The following is a 22197-nucleotide window of genomic DNA, read 5'->3' on the forward strand; positions in this document are numbered from 1 at the left end:
CACACACACACCCAATTTAACACTGGACACTAGCCTGAAGGAAAGAGTGAAATTCGGAGGTTGTCAGACTAGTTTTTGCTTGCCGTACCCCAAATTTCGACTTCACGGGTGACTGGGAATAGTAGTTTGGTGAGTACTGTTGTCAGGGGTTTGCCGCATGGGGCCCCGCCCTCCCACACCGCACCCCGTTCGGCCTCACAGTCCACTGCCGAAACCTGAAGTGCTGGCAGTGCTCAGAGCTCTGTAGGGACAATGCAAATTCTGGTGAAGCAGTGGATGGAATGCCTTCTGAATGACAAAAACACCCATGGCCAAAAACTAAAGGAGATGTGTGCAATGAGGACTGTGCTGCAATTAATCACCACAGTTGTATTCTTTTCCTTATATGCAGAGAAGCCCAAGGAAGAGGGGGGTGAGTGGAGGCCGGGGTTAGGGCAGGGCAGGGAGACTCCAAGCCCAGACCTTAGGAGAACTAAAAATAATGGATGTTTGCGTTTGTTGTGAGACTGATGCCATCTTACCTCAGTCCTGCTCGCCACAGTATTCAGACATGGTTTGGCCAACAGCTCAGCCTTTTTTATTTGAAAATACAGTTTATTTTCCACTGACACATACCTATTTGCTGGAACGCTAAGGATTGTTTCTGCACCTGACCCAGTGACTCCCTTTTAAGGACCCAAGACATGTAATCTATTTGGAGACAGTCGGTGGCTATTTTTGAAGTGGGGGGGCCGGGCTAGTCAGGATGCATGCTAAATAAGGTGCTCCCAAGATTGAGTTCTCGGCCACTGGAGCTGGGGAAGGGGCTGAGGGGCTGGGGCAAAGCGCCCTTGCGCTGCGCAGCTCCCTGCAGGCCACAAATGAAGTGAGGTTCCTTTAACCCTGCTAGAGGACCCTGGCTCTCGAGTCTGGCAGGCTTCTCCGCTGACTTTATTATTATGTAAATAGAGTAACAGTGCAGCCTTTTAAGAGTTTTTGGCAAGGGGTAACCCTTTGTCTGCCAAAAGGTAGGCTCTTGCTTTGCCTGCCAGCCCAGTCTGTGCAGTAAACAGTGGGTGACCTATAAGCCAGCCAGTCAACTTGCACATTGCCTTATTAGGCAGGCCGAGAAGGCTGGTGTCAGGGGACAGCCCCACAGAGCCGTGGCAGTGGGCTTGCCTCCTGTAAGGAGCCCAGGAGCCCAAACCCTGGAGACATGGCCTAGTACTGCTCAATTAATTCTAGTGCCCTGTAGTGACAGGAATATGCACTCTCCTTGGTATGACTGGAAAACAGGAGGTGACTTTCCAAGGGAAAAAGAGGCATTTCTCATTTTCTAGGGCTTTACTTACTAGGTTGCTTGTTCTGTCATGTCCTGTATCAGGATTTATTCTGTGGAATATGGACTTTATCAGGAGATGGTTAATGCTTTCCTTTTAATCCAAGATGTTTTGGAGACTCTTGAAATCTTGTGTTCATAGTAAAGTCTTTCTATTGCTGAGGCCATGTGTGGGGTAGGGAGGAAATATCAGGTAGAGTCCTAGGAGCCAGGGGCCCTGGAATAGCACACAGGCTAAGTGACCTTGGACAAGTCACTTCCATTGCTCTCTATGCAATATAGGGTTAGACTGAATGAGCTCTCTTAAATGACCTCCCCATTGTAAATTTCTCATCCAAAATGGTATTCATTACATTCTCTGTTTGGCCTCTTTCTTCTCTTCAATAATAAGATTTAATAAGAAAATAAGGCAGATGATGTGGGGCAGCAACAAATTACCAATACCATAGGCGAGCCCCAGGATCTTATCAGGCTCAGCCTGAGTGAGCGAATTTATGTGACAGTGAGAAATGACAGAGCTTCAAGGTAGATGACATGCTCATGATCAACATTTAAATATGGCATTGGGAGATGGGGAAGAAACTGTGACACTATAGAAATTGATGAAGAAACATATGAGGAGACATGTAAGTCAATAAAATGGAATATCTTGATGCCCTTTGTCCTGGGAGATGGTGGTGTGCTAGTTGCCCTCCATTGAAAGTTGGCTGAAACAAAGAATTTGTCCTGTACGGAAATTAGGAGACTTTGTACGATTGTGTCTCTAATTTAGAAGATACTCAGAAAAGAAACTTGTGTAAATTTTGATGTTGAAAAATGACCAAGGATTCTTCCACTCATAAAATGAGTTGATTTGCACATAACTCAAAAATTCTTAAACTACATGACATTTTTACTTTTCTCCAACCATTCCAATAAATGTGATCACCAAGATTCAAGAAAAAGATTTAATAAGTGTTGGTGGTGAATAGCCACTTTAACATCCAAGGGAAATTCTACATGCTTTTAGGCTGAATTGATCTTTACTCTTTTGAGTTTTTTCCAAAACTTGAGACCTAGCTGGAGACTGGAAAAATCTCTATACTGAAGTTTTTGTTCAGACTTGCTCCAGTTCTTGAAAGTAAGTTTTGGCTCACAAACCAGACCTGCAGGTGAGACAGATCTGCAAATGGAGGAAGAGCCTGAGTTAGTCATGTGGCAGGTGAGCACACACTAGTTTCTTTTTCAGTTGAGTATTCATGCATCTGGTACAGTCATTGGACAGCCTTTCAGGCAGGAGGGCATGAAAGGCAGCTCCTTCTAAGTGCCCATCACCACACACAGTAGATTCTCTTCTCTCCCCAGAAACTCTGTAGTAGCAAACAAAGCTCACCTGCTCTTTCTGTGAGTAGGGATGGCTCCCCCTGCTATGTGTTGTGAACTTGCTGCAGTGGGAGAGGGCATCTGAGGGGCTGGTGGCTAGCTGTCTGTTTTGACCTTGCTAGCTATCTTCTTTAATTGCCCTGTGTCTGCTTCTTGTCTTTCAGGGAAGGGATAAATTCACTTTAGGCTTTCTGTTAAAGAAATCCTTTTCTTCCCCCGCTTTTAAAAATCTGTTGCCACCTCTAGTGAGTACTTGGCTCCCCAAGGCAAGGGCTATGCCTTTGACTTATTTGTTCTTATCACGTGAACTTGTGACCTGGAAAAAGGACTTGTCACCTTGGTGCTGAGTGCCACTAGGACTTGACTAAGACCCCTGAAACTTGATGCAAAGCTTTTGCTGCTCACAGAAGAGTTTTGGCCAGGGAGAAGTGACTGCACTTCAGATGTTAAAGAGAAAAGATTAGCTGTGTGTCCAGGACAAGAAGGAGCAGAGAGGAGCCTCTGTAGTGAGTACGTTTTCTTTGTGTGTCACAAAGATGTCAGGAGCCGAGAGAGGGCTTCTTGTGGGAGCATAAACTGTGAGTCCCTGAATTTGAGGCCACCAGAATGAGTCGACGGCATTGTAATTTCCAAGTCTATTGCTTGAATTTTTCACATTCTAGTTATCTTGAATGAGGAAGTAAGAATTCTAACAGACAGTCAATCAAATTTTCTGATTTAATTCTTAAGTATGTCTATAGCTGTAATGATAAAAAATTATTTGATTTTGAAGGATAGCCAAAGTTTTTGGAAAGTTAAAAGAACTTTTGCCTTTTCTAAGGGGAGGAAAATTACTTAGTCACTGACTCAAATGGATGATACTGTTTTAACTGGTGGTATTTGATTCTTCCATAATTACTTCAATAAGTGATTAGCTACAATGGAGCGATGGTATTTCACTCCAAATCAATGGGAATGTAAAAAGTCATATGATGATTCACATTTGCACAGGACACAACAGTTTACATACTCATTTGCAGGCAATCTCACGGTTAAAATGTATCAGCTGTTTTGAAGGGAAAAGGAGGAAGGAAGAGCGAAATGTTCTCTTTTCTAGGAAGGAAGTTTTTGCAGCATGCTGCAATGTGTGTTTCAATTCTGCTGTGCTCTTGCTTGGTCTACAGCTTGAGGGAACTGTCTCTCATTTTACCCAGAAAGAAGTTAATCTTATATGAGGAAAACAAATACATGTACTTGGTAGGATAAAAGGAAGAAGTAGGGTTGGAACCTCAAAAGAGCCAGTGATAATAAGGGGGAAAAAGACCTTGTTACTATGTACAAAACTCCGTCCTTAATTTATTACGTGATTTTCTCATCTAGACTGTGACCTCCTGAGGGCGGGAACTCTACCAGAATACTGACGTCTGGGGTCTGGCCTGTAGTAGCTGCTCAGCAAACCCCGTGTGAGTGGTGGGGATTGGACCTGGGGCTGGGGTGGCCGTCTACTGCAGCAGGGGGAGAGGCGGGGCAAAGAGAGGCGAGGGGCAAGATCCATGACATTTGTCTTTTGCCTGGTGGGTTCAGGTAGATAGCTGAGTATCTAACTAGGAATATTATGTCACTAATGAAAAATGTCAGCCTCCAATTTACATCTCCCAACATTGAGTCCCTCCTGTATTTACATCCTTGGCAGTTGATCTGTTTTCACTCTTCCAAGTGGCTGTGACATGAGGGCTGGCCTGCCACATCTGATCATGGAGACCAAAGCTCACTAGCTCTGTGCCAGCCAGGGACCAGGTTAAGGGATTACAATGATGAATTTCTTTATTCCAAAAAAAGTTGGCTTTTGTAAGCTTTTCATCCTACTGTCTATAGTCCCAGGGGAGAGGCATGCAAGCCACCTATTAGGAAATACCTGCACTAGTGCACCCACGTTCCTGAGAAAGTACCCTGTCTTACCGCAGGACCATGCAGCAGTACTGTATTGCAGCTTGGCATCAGCGTGGGAAGAGAATCTGAAATGTCTTTTTCTTCTTGGGCTTCAATGATGGCTTCCATGTTTCTTCAAGGCGTGTGGATCTCCCCTTTCCGGGAGGCTCTCCGTTGCCTCCTTCCCACCTCCAAAAGGCCTGTCCGGATCACCTCTCAATTCTTTCTGAATAAGGCCCACCGTTTAAGCCCCCATCTGCTTTAAGCATCGTTCTTACTCCATCTCTCATGCTTGTGGCCCCTCTTCCTCCTGGCGTGTCCAACCCTGCCCTCTCCCTCCACAATGAGGCTCTGCAGTCACCTTCTCCAGGAAGGCTTCCTTTATCACGCTCATCTGCCTGACTCAGTTTTCCTGCACCTTCATGGACATAATATCATGAATGGCTATACTAGTGGTTTTTGAACTGTAGAGCATTTCATAATCAACTGGGGTAAGGGGACTTTAATTTTTAACATGCACCCCATGGGACTTTGAGGGAGCACAAAGTTTGGTATCATTGATCTTATACCAGATGTTAAATTTACTCATAAGTACTAACATACTTTGAATCATTTCAACAGGCAGAATAAAATATGCCTTTGACTACTTTGTCATCACTTCCCTGTGCCAGCCACTCTGTGAGCACACAAGCTGCTTTCCTGGTGATTATTGTCCATTCTAAAAGCTGGCAGGAACACGTCAGATCTTACTGGCCTTCCTCCGCCCTCTCTGATCAGTCAGCAAATACATCAGGAACCTGTTCTAAGATTCTAGTAAGGACTTGAGTACCAGTTAAGTAGGGAAACCTCATGGAAACATTAGAGACATTGGGAATGGCGAGTTGCTGAACTTTTCCTCGGTTTTCATATTGTTACTGTTGTTGAGGTTGCCATTGTTGTTTTTATGAAGATGCCCTTCTGAGGAGAAGGAAGCCCATAAATGATATTATTCAAAGTTCTTTCCTTCAAATCATCCAAGGGTAACTCTAGAAGAGCTATCAGGTATCAACAGTCATTTTATACAGTTACTTGTCTACCATCTGGATTTTTAGACTCATAAAAATCCTCATATCTGATGATTCAGTATTTCCTAGCTTTCAGTTCATGTGAAAACCATCAAATAGCAAGTATTGAGTGATTGGAGTTGGCAGGAGCCTTCCCAGGCCTCTCTGGATGATGGTAATAAGTCGGCCCCCTTCCCACTGACCGGTTCCCCTCGAGGAGGGGGCCCGGGGCCCTGCAGCTGTGAAGATACAGCGCTCTGTCCCTTATGATCTAGGATTCAGCTCCGGAGTTTATACAACCCACACCTAAGCATATATTGATTTGTCAGATCATTTTTTAAGGATGCGTTGTGTTGGCGTTGTAGCATGTGTCAGAGTTTTACTCCCTTTAAAGGCTGAATCATATTCCATTGTATGTATATTTCAGTGTACATTTTGGACAAAAACTCAACCTTTGTCTTCCTGTTTTCTTGTTCTGAGAAGGAGTTGACCAGCCTCTCTTCTTCCTCTAAACTACCTGGATGATTTTCCCCAATAATCATGAGCTGTAGATTCAAAATTGCCCAGAAGTTAAAATGATTAGAGATAATTTTCACTACAAATTTTGACATTGTTTGAACATGTATTTTAAAGATAATAAATGATAAGTCTTTTAGGAGCTTGGATCAGTCTTTTCTTTAAAAAGGATTTCTGACAATGGCATGACTGGCATGCTCCTTTCAACACATCTGATAAAGCCGTATCTGTGAGTTGTAATGTTTCTTATGGAAAGTACCTATGCCTTTTCATCTCTATAGACGTGGCCTGTTTTAAATTACCTTACATAGTGATGCAACACAAAATTTTATTTGCAGACTTGTCCTAAAGATTACCACTAACCAGAATTTGCAAAGCATTTCACAACGCACACAGGAGAGAATTACACTAAAATAAGGAATCTGGAATGTCTAAGTAATGAGTATGTGATAAAAGGAAAATGAAAAAGGACTCAGTGGGATCCCCACTGGTGGGATTACCTCATGTCAGGCAATTCTGCCCCAGATTAAGAGTCTACACAAATAAAATCCGTCAGAGAAAATGAGAATACCACTTACAGCTGCTGCTAGAATACAAAATACTTCTTTACTGGGCTATAAAAATATATCATTCACTTTGGAATTTCAGCCCAGCCATCCATCATCTTTAGTAGGTTACAGCACATTTCATTAAAATTGTTCTGTGGCTCTTCTTAATTTTAGGAATGAACCAATAGCTCAGAGCAGTCTGCATTCAGACAACTGTCAGTCATCGTTTCACACTGCCCGGCGCTGCCCGCTCCCGTGTCAGCCCCTTCTCCTGCAGGCCGGGAGGGCTGCGGGTGCTGTTCGGGGAGCACTATAAGGGGGCACTAGGGGCCACCACACAGGCCTCGACAGGGCTGTGCCTCTTTGTCCTGTAGATCCGTGTGTGGATCAGATACTGTGCTCCACTTTTCCGAGTGCTTCCACATCCTTTCTCTCACTTAACAGTGTCCTTACCTGCATATTTACATCTTTGATTGTATTTGGGCTGTTCAGGGATAAGTGGTTTTGCCTTTAGAAGCACCTTAAGTTGTCATTCTAGGCCTGAGTGTTTATCCCAGGTTGCAGTCTTCTCACCTGCACAGGGGGAAATGGTTAGGATCTCCTGCAGGCTCTCTGAGGACTAAATGAGTCCCGTGCTCCAGAGCACTTAGCATCATGCCCAGGCTGGTGGTGAGTCAGTGAGGATCTGGGCTTATCCTGTTCTTTATTCATCACAGCCGGTGCAATGGGCAATGACTAATTGCCGCTTGAGGCACCTGGCTGCTTCCCTTTTCCTGGGCTTTGTTTCCATTTGCTCCTCCAGGAGAATGACCACCACCACCACCACCCCCGCCCCGCCCAGCACATCTGCTCTTGTGTTGGGGAGGGCGCGTGTGTTGTCAGCTGGAGCCACAGGCAGGATTGGCTTCTCAGTGTGGCCTCCGTGTAATTCTGAGCCACAGCTATGCCCTGCACTGCACAGTCCCTGAGGGTGTGACACCTTGATCCTATGTCATCTAACCCCTTAGCTTTTGACTTTGGCAATTTAGGAGGTGATCCTTCTTACCTGGACTCATATCGACATTGTTCACAGCTGGACTACACTGTGCGTTATCTTCCCTCTCTTTCCCATTCCATCAAGACCCTGGCAAATCTAACCTTTACTCCCCACTTCTCCCCGCACACAAATATTTACGTTTCACATTATTGCTTCACATTTTAGGAAAGATAAGACTTTAGTGGGAGTCTCAAGGAAAAAATGGTAATACTTTTATGCCACCTATTGAATAAATAGAATTGGCTTATTAAATATAAACTGTAATTTAAAAAAATTAAACTAAACTAAAGGAATTGGCTGAGGATGAGGCAGGATCTAAGAATGAGGAAGCAAAGAGGTGATTGCTTTGCTTGTCTACTGACTTCAGTCACTCATTCATTCATTCACTCAGTCTTTATAGTCCCTTGTTCTGAGCCAAGCGCTGGAAATCAGATCAAGTCAATATGGTTTGAAAGTAGGATATAGAATCAATGCAAATCATTCTGTATTATAGTATGATCTCTAACGTTCAGAGATTATTCCGTTATTTTAAATGATCTTTCAGCAAACACTCACTGCAGACCTGCTGTGCACCAACTAATGTTCAGTACTAAAGACACAAAGACAGACATGCTCAGGATCTCTGCCTCCTGGTTGGGGGGGAGGGGGGAGTTAGGGCAAATCATGTTGTTGATTTCACCTGCCTAAGATCCTTCAGCTGCATCACTAACCGAGTTACTTCCCGTGAGCAAGGGATTGATTATTCACTTCTCTTAGTCCTATGTTTTCTCATCCTGTTAATGAGATGATTTCCCTAGTTTCTCTTTAATATCCCTTTGATCAGTAAAAGAGTTGGTTTCTGATGATTGCATAATTTTCCTGTAATTGCTTTATCATTGCTTGGGCCCACCAGCTACAGATCACAGTTAAAAATAAACAGGGAAGACTCCAGGGTTCCAGGTTCTGCATAGTAGGAGCTCGGATGTAACAAGTAAAAAGCTGAACAGACTGGAAAATCAACAACTCTTCTTGAGTCCAGAAGGAGGGGGGCCACGGGGCAAACTACTGCCCCCAGTTTGGAGAGACATTCAAGCCCATACAGGGAGTTGTGGCTTCCCAGGGCAGAAACCCACAAGGAACACAATGGAGCAAAGATAGTCTCTTCACCAAACGGTGCTGGTACAACTGGACATCCATACGCAGAGAAATAAAACTAGGCCAGGCTTTAGAACTTTCACAAAAATGAACTCAAAATGGATCATAAACCTAAACATAAAACACAAAAATATTAAAGTTCTAGAGATGACGTAGAAGAAAACCTAGAGGACCTTGGGCTTGGCTATAACTTTTTAGGTACAATCCCAAAGTCATGACTCATGAAAGAAGTAACTGATAAGCCAAACTTCATTAAAATTAAATTCTGTTCTGCAAAGGACAACGTCAGAATTAGAAAAGCCGCAGGCTGGGTAAATATTTGCAAAAGACACACCTGTTAAAGGACTGTTATTTAAAATATACAAAGAACTCCTGAAACTCAACAGCAAGAAAACAAACATCCCAATACAAATGGGTCAAAGGCCTCAATGGACACCTCACTAAAGAAGATATACAGATGGCAAATAAACACATGAAAAGATGCTCCATATCACTTGCCATCAGGGAAATGCAAACTAAAACCACAGTGAGATACTGCTATGCACATATGAGAATGGCAAAAGTCCCAAACGCTGACATCACCAAGAACTGGGGAGGATGTGGAGCAACAGAACTCTCACTCACTGCTGGTGGGGATGCAAAATACTACAGCCACTTTGGAAGACAGTTTGGCAGCTTCTTTCAAAATTAAACATACTCTGCTATACGATTCAACAGCTGCACTCCTTGATACTCAAATAAGCTGAAAACTTATAGCTACAGAAAAACCTGTGTATCAATATTTATAGCAGCTCTGTTCATAATTGCCAAAACCTGGAAGCAACCAAGATGCCCTTTAATAGGTGAACAAATAAATGAACTCTGGCACATCCGGACAATGGAATATTATTCAGTGCTAAAAAGAAATGAGCTATCAAGCCATGAAAAGACATGTAGGAATCTTAAATACATATTACTAAGTGAAAGAAACCAATCAGAAAAGGCTACATACTGTATGATTCTAACTACATGACATTCTGGAAAAGACAAAACTATGGAGTCATAAAAAGATTGGTAGTTGCCAAGGGAGGGTAGTTAGATGAAGGCAGAATACAGAGGATTTTTAGGGTAATGAAAGTAGTCTGTATGATATTATAAGGGGGGATACATGTCATTAAACATTTGTGCAAACCCATAGAAAGTACAGCACCAAGAGGGAGCTCTAAGGTAAATTTGACTCTGGGTGTGTCAGTGTAGGTTCATCCGTGGTAAACTATGTACCTCTCTGGTAAATGATGTTGATCGTGGGAGAGGCTATGCCTGTGGGGGTCAGGGGGCCACGTGGGAGATCTCTGACCCTTCCCCTCAATTTCGTACTCAAGCTAAATTTGCTCTAAGAAAATTAAGTATTTTTAAGAGATGATAATAAACAGAGGGCAGTCAAATAGATAATGCTTAATTTAAGAGCTTCTGTCTCAAATTAAAATTTTTGAACCTCAAGTAATATCTGCTTTTCCTTTTCCCACAATTTCACTCATGTGTTGTTCATAAATCTTAGCTATGGGGTTTGGCTCCCTGTTAGGTAGAATATTTCATTTAACCCAGCAAAGCAGACTCAGAGCAGCCTGGGAATAGTTAGGCGGCCTCCCTTGCTCCCAGAACATCAGGAGGCTCTGTATGGTTTTTTTCCTCTTGTTTGTTTATTTTTAGGAAAAGGAGGAGCTGTTTTGACTCCTCCGATGATGACTAGGGTGCAGCGTTGTCTGCTAAGCTGAAGGCCGTGCTGTGCGTTGGCCGTAGGCTTGGTGTGGTAACATCAGCAGTGCCCCATCACAGAGCCGGTCTGCTCCAGCATCCACAGGCCTAATTTCTCCTTGCAATCTGATTACGGGGTTTGCGCTCTTCCAGCCTGCAGCCTCTTGCTTTGCCTCCACTATACTCTCAAGGACACGAGTGCCTGATTGCTTTAGCCCTGCGCTGGGAAAAATCTCATCCCAGTGCTGCTTAGACTGGCCGAGGGCTGTGGCTGCTGGAGAATTAGCTGCAGAACAGGCTCTGTTACTGAACTTTGTGTGTGTAACCATGATCAGAAGTCCAGGGTTTTCCAGCTACTTGGGAGCTTTCAAGTTCTCTGAGAAACAAGGTAAGGCAAAAGAAATAAAAAATGCACTTCTGAGTATATTTTATAACATAATGAATGGCTAGAACCCGCCCCCCCCCCTCCATTTTACCTTGCATTCTCCTGTGTCCAGTTAGTTATAAGGTTTTCTCAAAGGACACCTTAAATATAAATGAGCTTATCTTGGGATTGCTGAAAAACGTGATTTTTTTCTGTTATAACTTAAAGATATTAGCAAACCACTAAAACCTTTATGTGGGGGGGGGGGGAATGCCAATTCAATTGGAACACCCAAACTTTGGATCAAGTTCTGAACTTACGCTAAAATATTTTTCTAAACCAAATGCTATATATTAAATTATTTCCAGTAGGTATGGGTGAGCGTCTTTTTATTAAATCTTCATATGAAACAGTTTGGAACAAAATGCTGGTTAAAAAGTGGCTTCCTTTCCAGCACAGAGGAAAATATATGCTCTCAATTTAACCACTGAAATGATATCACAGATTCAGTTCACTGATTGAACAAAAATGAAATGCTGAGGTTATTCTGAATATCACATTTGAAACTCAGCCATTGCATGTAAAAGTATTTTCTAGCACAGATGCACTATTAGGAAGTGACTGAAACAGTTCAGGCTTCAGGTTCAGGAATTTTCTTCTATAATATTTGATAGCTTTTGAACTGAGTTCTCTTTTCAAAAAATATCTAAGAAGTTATTTGTATAATTAGGAGAAAAGTCTAGATGTTTAGTTGGCAGTGTACTTTTCATTTTATTATATTCCTCTGGTCGGTCAGACTTTCCAGATTCCAGGATTCTGGGTGTGTGTTGATGGATAGTGACGTGTCAGCATGTGGTATACTTTGTACCTCCTTTTCCTTGGGCTGCTGACCCCAAATATTACCCAGTAAAAGGCGCTTCCATGGGGGAAGGTTTCTGTAAGTGGTCACTTGTGGTTTTCTTGGTGGACAAATGGTTGCTGTGCCAAAAGCTGTAAAACAGATTACTTGCCATTAGACTGGTTATAAATTTGTCTGCGCCTGGTTTTGATTAACTGGTTCACTCGGATGTGTGTTTTTGCTGTATGGGATTGTTCCCAGCTGGCTTTACATAATATCTATTTTGTCTTGAGAAATAAATAAGTGGTTTATTTGATGTGTTGTTATTGTTTAGGTTTTAATGAAGGCAATAAAATCGCGGCTAAGCGCTCCCCTGCTCTTCATCAGCTCCTTCCCGTGCCCCCACCCCGTGCAGCCTTTAAAACCATCTCAAATATGTCAGACAGCAATGCCTTTCAGTATTTCTCATTACCTTGGCCAAAATTTTTTAACTTTTTCCCCCTGAATATAAGTACGTAACTATGTTAGTTAATAGTTAATTGCTTCGAGTTATTCTTGTTAACTGTATGAATTTAAATGATAGCATTGAACTATGACAGACTTTTTTTACCCCCAAATTATGTTCACTTTCTTTCACTTAGAGAAAACCAAAAAATCTTGCCTATGTAAATTGTATAATGTCAAATTTGATTCTTGGGAGGTGTCACTTTTTTTTTATTAATTATTCTTGTCTGGCTAATGGTTTTCTTTCTCTTAAACAATGCGTTCAAGAGGAGTTTGAAGAATTTTCTTTCCCATGGTTTTTTTGTAACTTATTGTGTAACTATCTTAATGTTACATTATTTCTTTCCCCTTAGATTTCAACAAGAAAAACTTAAGATTTATTGGATTCCCAAATCAAAGGAAAGTTCCAAGGTAAAGTGGTCTTTGCTCAAGGAAACTTGTTTTGTAGATTTATAGTAACTTCTAAAATTATCTCCTAAATTTCTAATTTTTGCATTTAAGTCTTTGTCTATATGTTTTCTCTCCAGAGTTTGATTTGTTAAAATAAATGAAGCAAGCTAACTTAACAGTACTTCCAGCCAGCAAAGATTCTTTTTATGTATTTACTACTGTTTAGGGGTACTATTTGCTGAACAGGATGTTGATGGCTCTGTAATTGCAAACTTGTGAAGAGCTCTTATCTTTTCTTTCTCATACCTTCCTCTAAGCATGGGATGTTCTTTTGCAATCTGTCCATCAAATAAGGGAGCTTTTGATTTTTTAAGAAAGGGTTTAGCCTTGTTCCTCCGTCCTTTTTCCCTTCCTTCCTTGCCTTACTCCCTTCTTTCTCCCTTCCCTCCCTCTGTCCCCCCATCCACCCCTCTGTCCGTGTGACTTGGTGCCTACTCTCTTAACCTGCCTGCACCTCAGTTTCCTTGGCTGCAGGATATTGTGAGTAGTAATTTGATTTACCCGGTGTGCTAAAACTCCGTGGTACATCATCGGTGATATAAGATAAAAGGAAAGTTAACATTTGTGCCAAACAAGATAGCTATATCTCAGGAGCTTCTTAGATCCCTGTCCCTAACAGATTTTGGGTTTTCAAGTGGAGGCACAAAGTTATTATCCCTTACACACAGGCGTGAATCTCAACCGACACTTGCTTGTGCTGGTAGGACTCTAACCCATCTACCCCTAACTCTCTTCAGATGTTCTTGTTCCTAATGTTTATGTGTGACATTATTTTTTTTTACTAAAAAATATTTGCATTTCGATAGCATTGGAATAAACAGTTGTCTAACTTCTGTTCTTGTCAGGCTAAAGGCCAGCTCTGTATTTGAAGTGGCAGAATTGATCTTATGAACACATGAGAGGGCATAAAGCCTTAATGAATTTCATCCACATTTTAGTATCTGGTTAAGGAAAGCAGTGAAGAGCCAGGGTCTTCAGGAAGGTGGTTTTATTTGACTCAGGAAATCTTACTCTTCTAATGCTTGACCCAGTTTCCCGTATTTCTCATCTTTGCCATGTTTTTAACAGGAAGTAAGGCTTATGTTTTAGTGTGTTCAGGCTTCTATAACAAAACACCACACACTGGGTGGCTTATAAATAACAAATTTACTTCTCACAGTCCTGGAGGCTGGACGTCTGAGATCGCACGGGTGCCAGCATGGTGGTTGCCGAATGCTGGCTTCTCAGATCCTCACTTGGCGACATAGCCTAGAGAGCTCTCTGGGTCCTCTGGCAGCACTAATCCTAGTCTGGAGGGCTCCACCCTCATGACCTAATCTCTTCCAAAGGCCCCCCTCCTCGTGTCATCACCTTTGGGGGTTAAGATTTCAACACAGGAATTTGAGGGAACACAAACAATCAGACCATAGCTGATTAGTTCCCAACATGTCCCTAGCAGGTTGGTTAAGCTCCAATAGTGGCTAAGAAAAGGGAATACATGAGGAGGGAGATAGGGAAGTATCTCTTATTCAAGGGTGGGAAGAACAGAACGTTGGAGGGTCAGACAGTGCCGTGGAGAGCAGCTCAGAGGGACACCGGTGTTCTAACACGCTGGGTAGTATTCCGTGTGTACCTGTGGAAATGATGGCCGCCTTGCCAGGGTACTAAGTGTCAAACGGGCTGGAGATATAAGAACCTGCCTCCTTCAAAGAAATTGAGTCAGCCAGACACTAGAGGTGAAAATATGAGCTAATGGGTTTTGGATTCCCGTATCTTGTAATTTAAACTTCAGAAGGAGAGCGAACAGATTGTAGGGGAGCCTTTCACAGCGTGGGTACTAAATAATCGTTGTAATAGTAGATCCCGCATTTTGTGACAGGTAGAAGGTAATAACAGCAGAATATCCTGCCCTCACTTTAATAAAATTACCCCTTGTTGCTACCGCAGGACATTAAAGTAGGTTAATGGGACACATTAAAAAATTTATCACGGAGGCAGGGGGCAGTCTCTTCTTGGATCACTGAAGCAGGGGGAAGGAGGTAGAAGTATTAAAAAATGAGTGCTAAAGAGTAAGTACTATTTCAGAGGAGATGAAGATAGATTAAAAAATGCAAAAGGATTAAGAAACTTTTAAAATAATAATTCAAAAACATTAAGACTGGAATTTATTTTAGTTATATAAGGAGAGGTGGTTTATACGGAAACATGGGGCCATTTGGCGGAGTTGCAGCAGCCCACCAAGGCCTGCAGAGGTTGTCCGGGTGGGGTCCCCTTCTCGCAGAGGGGGAGACGGATGAGGAAGGGCCTGATTCAGCATATGCTTGGAGTAAGCAATCGTGGGAGTCTGGAATGGGCCCCAACAGTCACACTGCTCTGGAGCCTCTGACTCAGAAAAGTGAGAGCAGAGTGAAGTTAGGGCTCTTTTGGGCATTTGTGTTTCATCAGTTATCACATGATCAGAAGGAGTTACTCATTCACAGCTGGCTCGGAATTCTTTACTGCTGTGTCTTGCCTGCATTTTCACTGCTGATTATGCTCTTGGGTATAGAAACTCCAGGGGAGAGACATGACTTTTTTCAAAACCTGGTTCATGTAGACTGGAGGGGTCTTGCTTTGGTCACAGCTTTTGTGACATTCAGAACCACACTTTCCTCCCTGTTCTTCTTCTTAGCTGTTCATCTGCTTCCTTAGAAGTTATCTGCCATTTAGTGGGAATGAGAGAGAGAGAGGTAATGGGAGCAAGAACAAAATATAAAGACAGCCACACGGATTCTAGTAATAAAAGTTTATCTTCAAGAGGGAGACTTAAAAGTAGCATGTGCAAATATACTAATGTTTTCATTCATGTATGCAAGGTGAACAAAGGGAATGAGGAAAGATGTTTTCTCAATTACATATTCTAAAGATGAAAGAAGGAAATAAAGGAAGGGATGGAGGAAGGCAGCTTATAATTGATGTTATTAAATATATGCCTTTCTAATTATTCTCAATATTTGTAATTCTATTTGTCCCTATCATGTCAACAGTGTATAAAGTGTATTCATACAATATTTCAGAGTGACTTGTATCATGTGTTTAAAGTATTTTATTGTAGTCATTCATTTATTCATTCAGCATATAAGTATTGATTTGTACAACTGTTTTTACAAATCAACAATTTTAGTAAAAATAAGATACTCGTAATGTGTTCTACAAATAGGAAAAAAGGATACAATGCAAGAGAAAAACAGAGGTGTATGATGTAGATTTGGTGGGACAGGTAGTTGGTCAGGGGATTCTTCCCTGAGATGACCTTAACCTGAGGCCCAGGCCAGGAAAAGACTCAGCCAGGATGGGAGGAGGGCAGGAGAGAAGAGAATTCAGGTGGAGAAGACACATTTACAGTAAACCTTGTTAGAGAGGCATGAGAGACGTTCCTCACGGCGCTTGGGTTCTCCGCTGGTTTTCGACCGGCTGTGGAGGCTGTGCCGTCTATTGGTGCTGACACTTTCCGTAGCTCATTTTAGGCCACTAAGTGCCTAGGGAGCCAGGGGTTGTCAAGTGTCGACGTGTGAACTCAGCTCTGTAAAAGTTCAGCAAAATGTTTAACTTGGGGGTGATGTCTAAGTCTTCATTAGTGGCTCTATTGAGCTTTTTGATGAGCAGGAAAAGGAAGAAGAATAGAAACATACAGATATTTATTTTTGAAAATATGAGATCACATTTGTACCCCAAAGTCCATGGCTTAAGAAGTTGAATATTTCAGGGATTGCATCATTTTGTTTTAATGTAGGTATTTTTCCCTGAGATTTTAGTTTCCCAAAGAAAGTGCAGAACTTTATGAAGATATTTAAACAATCAGTTAAACAATGAAAATAGCATGCCATACCTTAACTAGGGCACATTTCTGCAGTTATTTAATTTGTTAGGTTTATACTAAACATACCTTTGAATAAAACATCAACGGGAGTCACTACTGCATTACAACTCACTGTTTGGAAGTCGGTGCTGTTTCTAAGTTTCTCACCTAAGCAGGTGTCCTAGGGTCTTTTTAAGCCATCTGGAGTGTGGTATATAAACACTTCTTAGTCTTCAGACTCCTTATTGGAAATATGAATACATGGCACTCCTACTTATGAATGTAAGCCATGCTACATTCATAAGCAATAACTAAGGCTTCAGATGAATTTGGTTCTAGGAGGATGGAATGGTGTACCACACTGTGGAATGTGTGAAGTTCCTGGATATTTAATTTATATATGGGATATAGGTTATCCATGTGTCCCACTAATACAAAGTACACAGCACCTTCCTCAATACATCTTGGGCCTCTGTGAGGTGCACCCTGCAGAGCAGAAACAAATCGGAGGGCCAGTGCGTGGGGAAGGTCAGCTTCACATTGAATGTGTTTTCAGGCCTATTGTACACCTCTCTGGAGGTGATCATATCATTGGGGAATATTAGTTTTCTGTTATCCTAGGTTGGTTTGCCTCCAGCGAGACAGGCAACTCTGTGCCCAGCTCCGGGCACATTCTCATGGGAGACCGCGGAGTTGTGCGCGCAGCAGTCTTGGGGCCCCAACTGCGTGTAGCATCAGAGCAGGAGTTAGGTCTGTATCTGGTGTAGTCTTCTTGCTAAATGTGTGTTCTTGGGCAAGTCTTGGGACTACAACTGCACATAGTATCAGAGAAGGAGCTAGATTTGTGTCTCATGCAGTCTTCTTGCCAAATATGTGTTCTTGGGCAAGTCATTGACCAGTTTCCTAGTCTCTAAGCCAAAGATGACGCTCGTTTGGTGGTGTCCTGGAGCCTGCTCAGGGCGCCCATCAGAGCCCGTGTGTCTCTTCCAGTTTCGAGCTCAGTGAGGCCTGTGGATAACCTGAACATAACCTGAATGCTCCCACTACCAGCTAATGATGCAAAGCAAGTGGTTTTGGCAGTGAGGGTGGGGAGAAGGGAGGTGCACAAGAGGAAGGAGGCAGCTCTTAAACATTTATCAGGGCAGCACTTAGTTCCTACCTCACAGCGTCTTGTGAAGATGACTAAGGGAATACACAGGATATGCTTGGCACAGAAGGAAAGTACATAGCAAGTGCTCAATCTCTTTGTTCTTCTCCCCTTTCATTTCCTCTGTGTTTCTCCCCAGACATGTTTTCATGAGGCTTTTAGACCTTTCACCATGCTTTTATTTCTTGGTTGTTGGAGGGCATTTCTTACTTTAATATAATTTCAAAACAGGAAAGCATGTATCACCTGGACAAGTTGCTGATTTTCTGAGGAAAAAAGTATAGCATAGAAAGGTCAAGTGATTAATCCAAGCTGAAGCAGCTACTGGTAGCGCTGGAACAGGTGGTCGGTCTGAATGATGTTTTTACCACCCTAGGCCGTGCCACCTGCGTATGTGAATGCAGTCGTTTATTTGTACAAAAAAAAAAAATTACATAAGTATAAGTAAATGAAAAAAATTACCAATTAATTCCCCAAAATAAAACTTTTTATTTATAATCTATGTACACATATTTGAATATATATAACAGTAGCATAATTTTTATGTTCTACATATTTTTTCCTTAGTATCATATATCTTGCTTTAAATCAATTTTAAACATTTTATTAATAGAGAAATTTTTAGCTTTCAGAAAGAGCTCTTGCTTGAAGATAAAGAACAGTTTGCTAACTGCAGAAGAAGAAGCGATGCTAAGTTTTTAACTGCACTTCCTAAAGGTATGACTTTCTCTGAATGGTTGACCAGTGTCCTAGGCATATAACTATAGTGTTACCAGTTTGCCTTGAGAACTCTTTAACTAACCTCCAGCTTATAATCTCCTGTCTCTTTCTGCCTTATCCAAAAATCAACCTCAATGAAAAGACCTCTCTTCTTGCATTTTTATTCCTCACCTTTCTACATATTCTTTCCCTCGCATTTGAGGCACCCACAAGTTTTCACTGGAGGCTGGGTGGGGAGGGTACGACAGGGATCCTAGAATCAACCCTACCTTGTCTCCCCTAACTTCCACATCTCCAAGGGTGGCAAGTTCTGCGCATATGCCCATCCCTTCTCCCTCCAGCCTCCCCCTGGCCTCTTGATGTTTTCCCACGCTCTGGCATCTACAGTTACTATCTAGTAGCTCCCATTGAGCTCCACACTGTGCCACAAGCGCGGACTGTCTCTTCTTCATCTCTCTTCCATGAGTAGGCACTCACATTTGGTAACTTAGTATTTTCATTAGTGAAAATGAACATGCAGTAAAATATTTTCATCTGCTATCAACCAAGGGCCTTAGTTTTGCCTGTGAAATGATAGAAATTTATACCGTTCAGTCCATCCATTCAAAGGCTACAGTTTCAGTGGCATTCATGGGGTTATATATCCATCCCCCCAAAGAGAAACCCCACACTTCTTAGTCTGGCCCCCTCCCACCTTATCCCTCCAATTTTGTAATTACTTATTTTACAAGCTGCTTGTCTAGACACTAGAGGCTTTCATCCAAGTGTAAAGCTGAAGTGCTTCCTCCTGGGGCCAGAGGAAGCTCAATGTTCAGAACAGTCTGGCCCTGCATGTGCCCTGAGGCATCAGATGTGGGGTAAGGGAGCCTGTTCTCCACACTCCTCCGCCCCCCGTGTTTCTTTGGAAGACTCTGCGTACTCAGGTTTGGAGGACCGAACTGAACAATAACTAATGGAAAAAATCATGTTTCCCAAGAAAAGTATCTGGAAGACCTGAATATTGGTGTTAAATATTATTGCAAAGCAAACTAGGCAGTTAAATAATTTTATAAAGCATTTAGACCTGAAGCCAAATCCACTCAAGTTGTGTTACTTAGAAAATAACCAACAAGTTCCCATCAGAAATAACTAAAAATATAGACTCATGGAATACATATTGCTCAAACAAGGGCAGCAGACTAAAAAGTAGATATAATAAAGGGTAATTTAGTATACATCAAAGTATTAATGTCTTTGAAAGCAAAATAGAAAATTGATTACAGCAGAAGTTAGATCAGCTGTGCTTGTTTATATCTGGATTACTATTAATCAGTATTACCATTCCCAAACCATGTATGAGTTATATACATTATGACGCAGCATACAACCAATTGAATTATAGCTGTGTGATCTAATTTTAAAACATTCTTATTCCTTATTTTTGAGAAATATATAGTGAAGAATTGAGATGAAGAAGCATCATGCTGCAACTTCTAAATGGTTCATAAAAATGAATATGTAAATGTGTGTGCATATATTTTTATACACATGCACACAAATATACACATGGGAGAATAAAAGAACAAAAATAAAACAAATGTAGTAAAATGTTAGCATATTATGAAGGATGCCTTTTCACTTTCCTATAAGTCTGAAATTATATAAAAATGTCAAAGGAAAGAGAACTTCTTTTGGTAGATCAAGACTGTTAATCAGAAGATAACTGTGGTAGAACTACAGGTGGTCTCCATAAGCAACATGCACTGGTAGCATAGATTTCCACAGCAAGGGTAACTTTTATGATTTCTTGGTATTAGCTTTTTTTCAATGCTTAATGATAAACCTGACCAACTTTCAGTGAGAGGACCTAATGAGGACCACAAGTGCCCACATGAGGTTTTCTTTTTTCCTGGAAAGGAATGAAAAAAGTGTACACATTAGCAATGCAAATAAAACATGTTTCTCTTTTATCAACTGATGTGTTTTCCCACAGGATAAATATACTGGAATAATTATATTACATGTCATTTTACTTTTAAATTATACACTTGGGGAAAGGAAGCTAAAATCAAGATGTCTATTACTTCTTTTGTCTTCCACATCATTTCTTTCTCCTCTAATCTCATGTCTATAGGAATGAAGCAAATCTTGGTAATTAAAAATGTATGTGTAAGAAAGAATAGACTTGAGAGGTAATTTATTTTCCTCTCTAATTTTTTTTCATTTCCCTAAAATGTTTACTATAGAGTTTCACTAAGAATCAATAAGCTCACCAATACATTTAAAGTATACTTTGATTCATTTCTCAGCACAAGATGAGGAGGACTATAAGGTTTTAGGCTTGAAATAGTTTTGAGTCTGAATCTACACTGGATTGAAAAGAGTGCCGTGATGGGTAGTGGCGGCTGTCATTGGCATTCCCTAGGGCATGAACTAGGGAACCGGCTGCCTGTTAGAAGTCTGCATACTGGGATCAGGGATTCTCAGTCCAGGGCAGTGTAAAGGGGGGTTTTGGAAACACATGAACATATTTGTATTACAGCAACTGGGGATGATTTGGCATTTAGTAGAAGAGCCAGAGCTACTCAGCAGCCTGCAGTGCAAGGCTCACAACAGAGAAACTGCCCATTCACAAGGCCATGAGTGCCGCCATAGTGATCTGTGACCTACTCCGGAGCCAGCCCCCATGAGTCTGTGCTCCTGATGAGGTGCACCTATATGTTTGCTAAGTGCTCTCCTGCAACTTCTTATACCCAGCAGTGAACAGCTAACAGAGGACAGTGTTCACTGGTGGGTGGCCCAGCCTCTTTTCTTCCAGAAAGCAACAGAGATTCCAATGGGCAGTAGGATAACTTGGCTTACTTGCCCTGTCCCTCCCTGTCCCCTCACTGCCCCAGGCTTCTTGGGGTTCAGTTTCTGTGATGAACTATATTATGACCATCAGCCTGCCCCCTTCTCATATTATCTTTGTCCTTACAGAATACTGAAATGGCTCGGTAATGGCAGTAGGAAACCTATCATTTTGTCGTGGGCGGGACATTTGCATAGTCTCACAATTAGCTGATCTCTACTTCTAGACTATGGGGGAAAAAATGTTAGGAAGCAAATTGTTGTTTAGCTTTTCACTCTATTGCTCGAAGTCACTTTTTTGGGTCTTTCCTTGCATAATTTTTATAGAAAAATTTAAAAAATTTAATGACACAGAAGTGATTTTCACAATCTTAAATTAGGACAGAAATATAGTATATCTTAACGTTTCCCAAGTGAAAGTTGTGTGCCACTCTGTGTGTGCTACATTAACATTTTATCCTCACCCTGTCATACTCATTTCAACGGCCAGATCAACATACCATAAACCAGGTGGCCTATAAACAGCAAAATTTTACCCCTGGTTGTTCTGGAGGCTGGAAGTCCAAATCCAGGTGCCAGCATGGTCAGGTTCTGATGCGGACCCTCTTCTGGGTGGCAGACAGCCAACTTCTGGCTGTGTCCTCCCTCTTTTATAAGAGCACTAATTCTAATCATGTGGCCAGAGCCAAATCACTTCCCAAAGTTTCCACCTCCTAATACCATCACTTTGGTGTCAGAATTTCAACCTCTGAATTCGGAGGTGACAAAACTATTCAGACCATATCATACCTAGTAGAAATAACTTGGGGAGAGAAAAGGGTCATGTGTGTATATCATTATACAACTCACGACCCTATAAACGTTCTCTGCTTCTCAGTTATGGTTTGAGGCATGAGCTTAAGAAATGCCTTTCAGAGCACTTGGAATTT

At 41.8% G+C, this 22197-nt stretch overlaps 1 protein-coding gene across 16 annotated transcripts in view; it reads left to right on the plus strand.

The window, feature by feature from the left end:
- SVIL (supervillin) overlaps positions 1 to 22197 on the plus strand; it is a 215740-nt gene that overhangs the window by 110023 nt on the left and 83520 nt on the right. For 5 of the 16 annotated variants that reach the window (XM_054592131.1, XM_054592138.1, XM_054592145.1 and 2 more), the window contains exons 1-3: positions 10581 to 10987; positions 12659 to 12716; positions 18345 to 18436. In XM_054592131.1, the coding sequence (XP_054448106.1) occupies positions 10927 to 10987; positions 12659 to 12716; positions 18345 to 18436 (211 nt within the window). In that variant the 5' untranslated portion in view covers positions 10581 to 10926. Of the gene's footprint in view, positions 1 to 10580; positions 10988 to 12658; positions 12717 to 18344; positions 18437 to 22197 lie in introns of those variants that run through there. The other 11 variants (XM_054592170.1, XM_054592180.1, XM_054592174.1 and 8 more) reach the window with 6 other exon arrangements.

This window comes from Pteronotus mesoamericanus, unplaced genomic scaffold, assembly GCF_021234165.1.
Source record: "Pteronotus mesoamericanus isolate MK-2021 breed Mesoamerican mustached bat unplaced genomic scaffold, CSHL_Meso_final contig_130, whole genome shotgun sequence".
NCBI classification, from domain to species: Eukaryota; Metazoa; Chordata; class Mammalia; order Chiroptera; family Mormoopidae; genus Pteronotus; species Pteronotus mesoamericanus.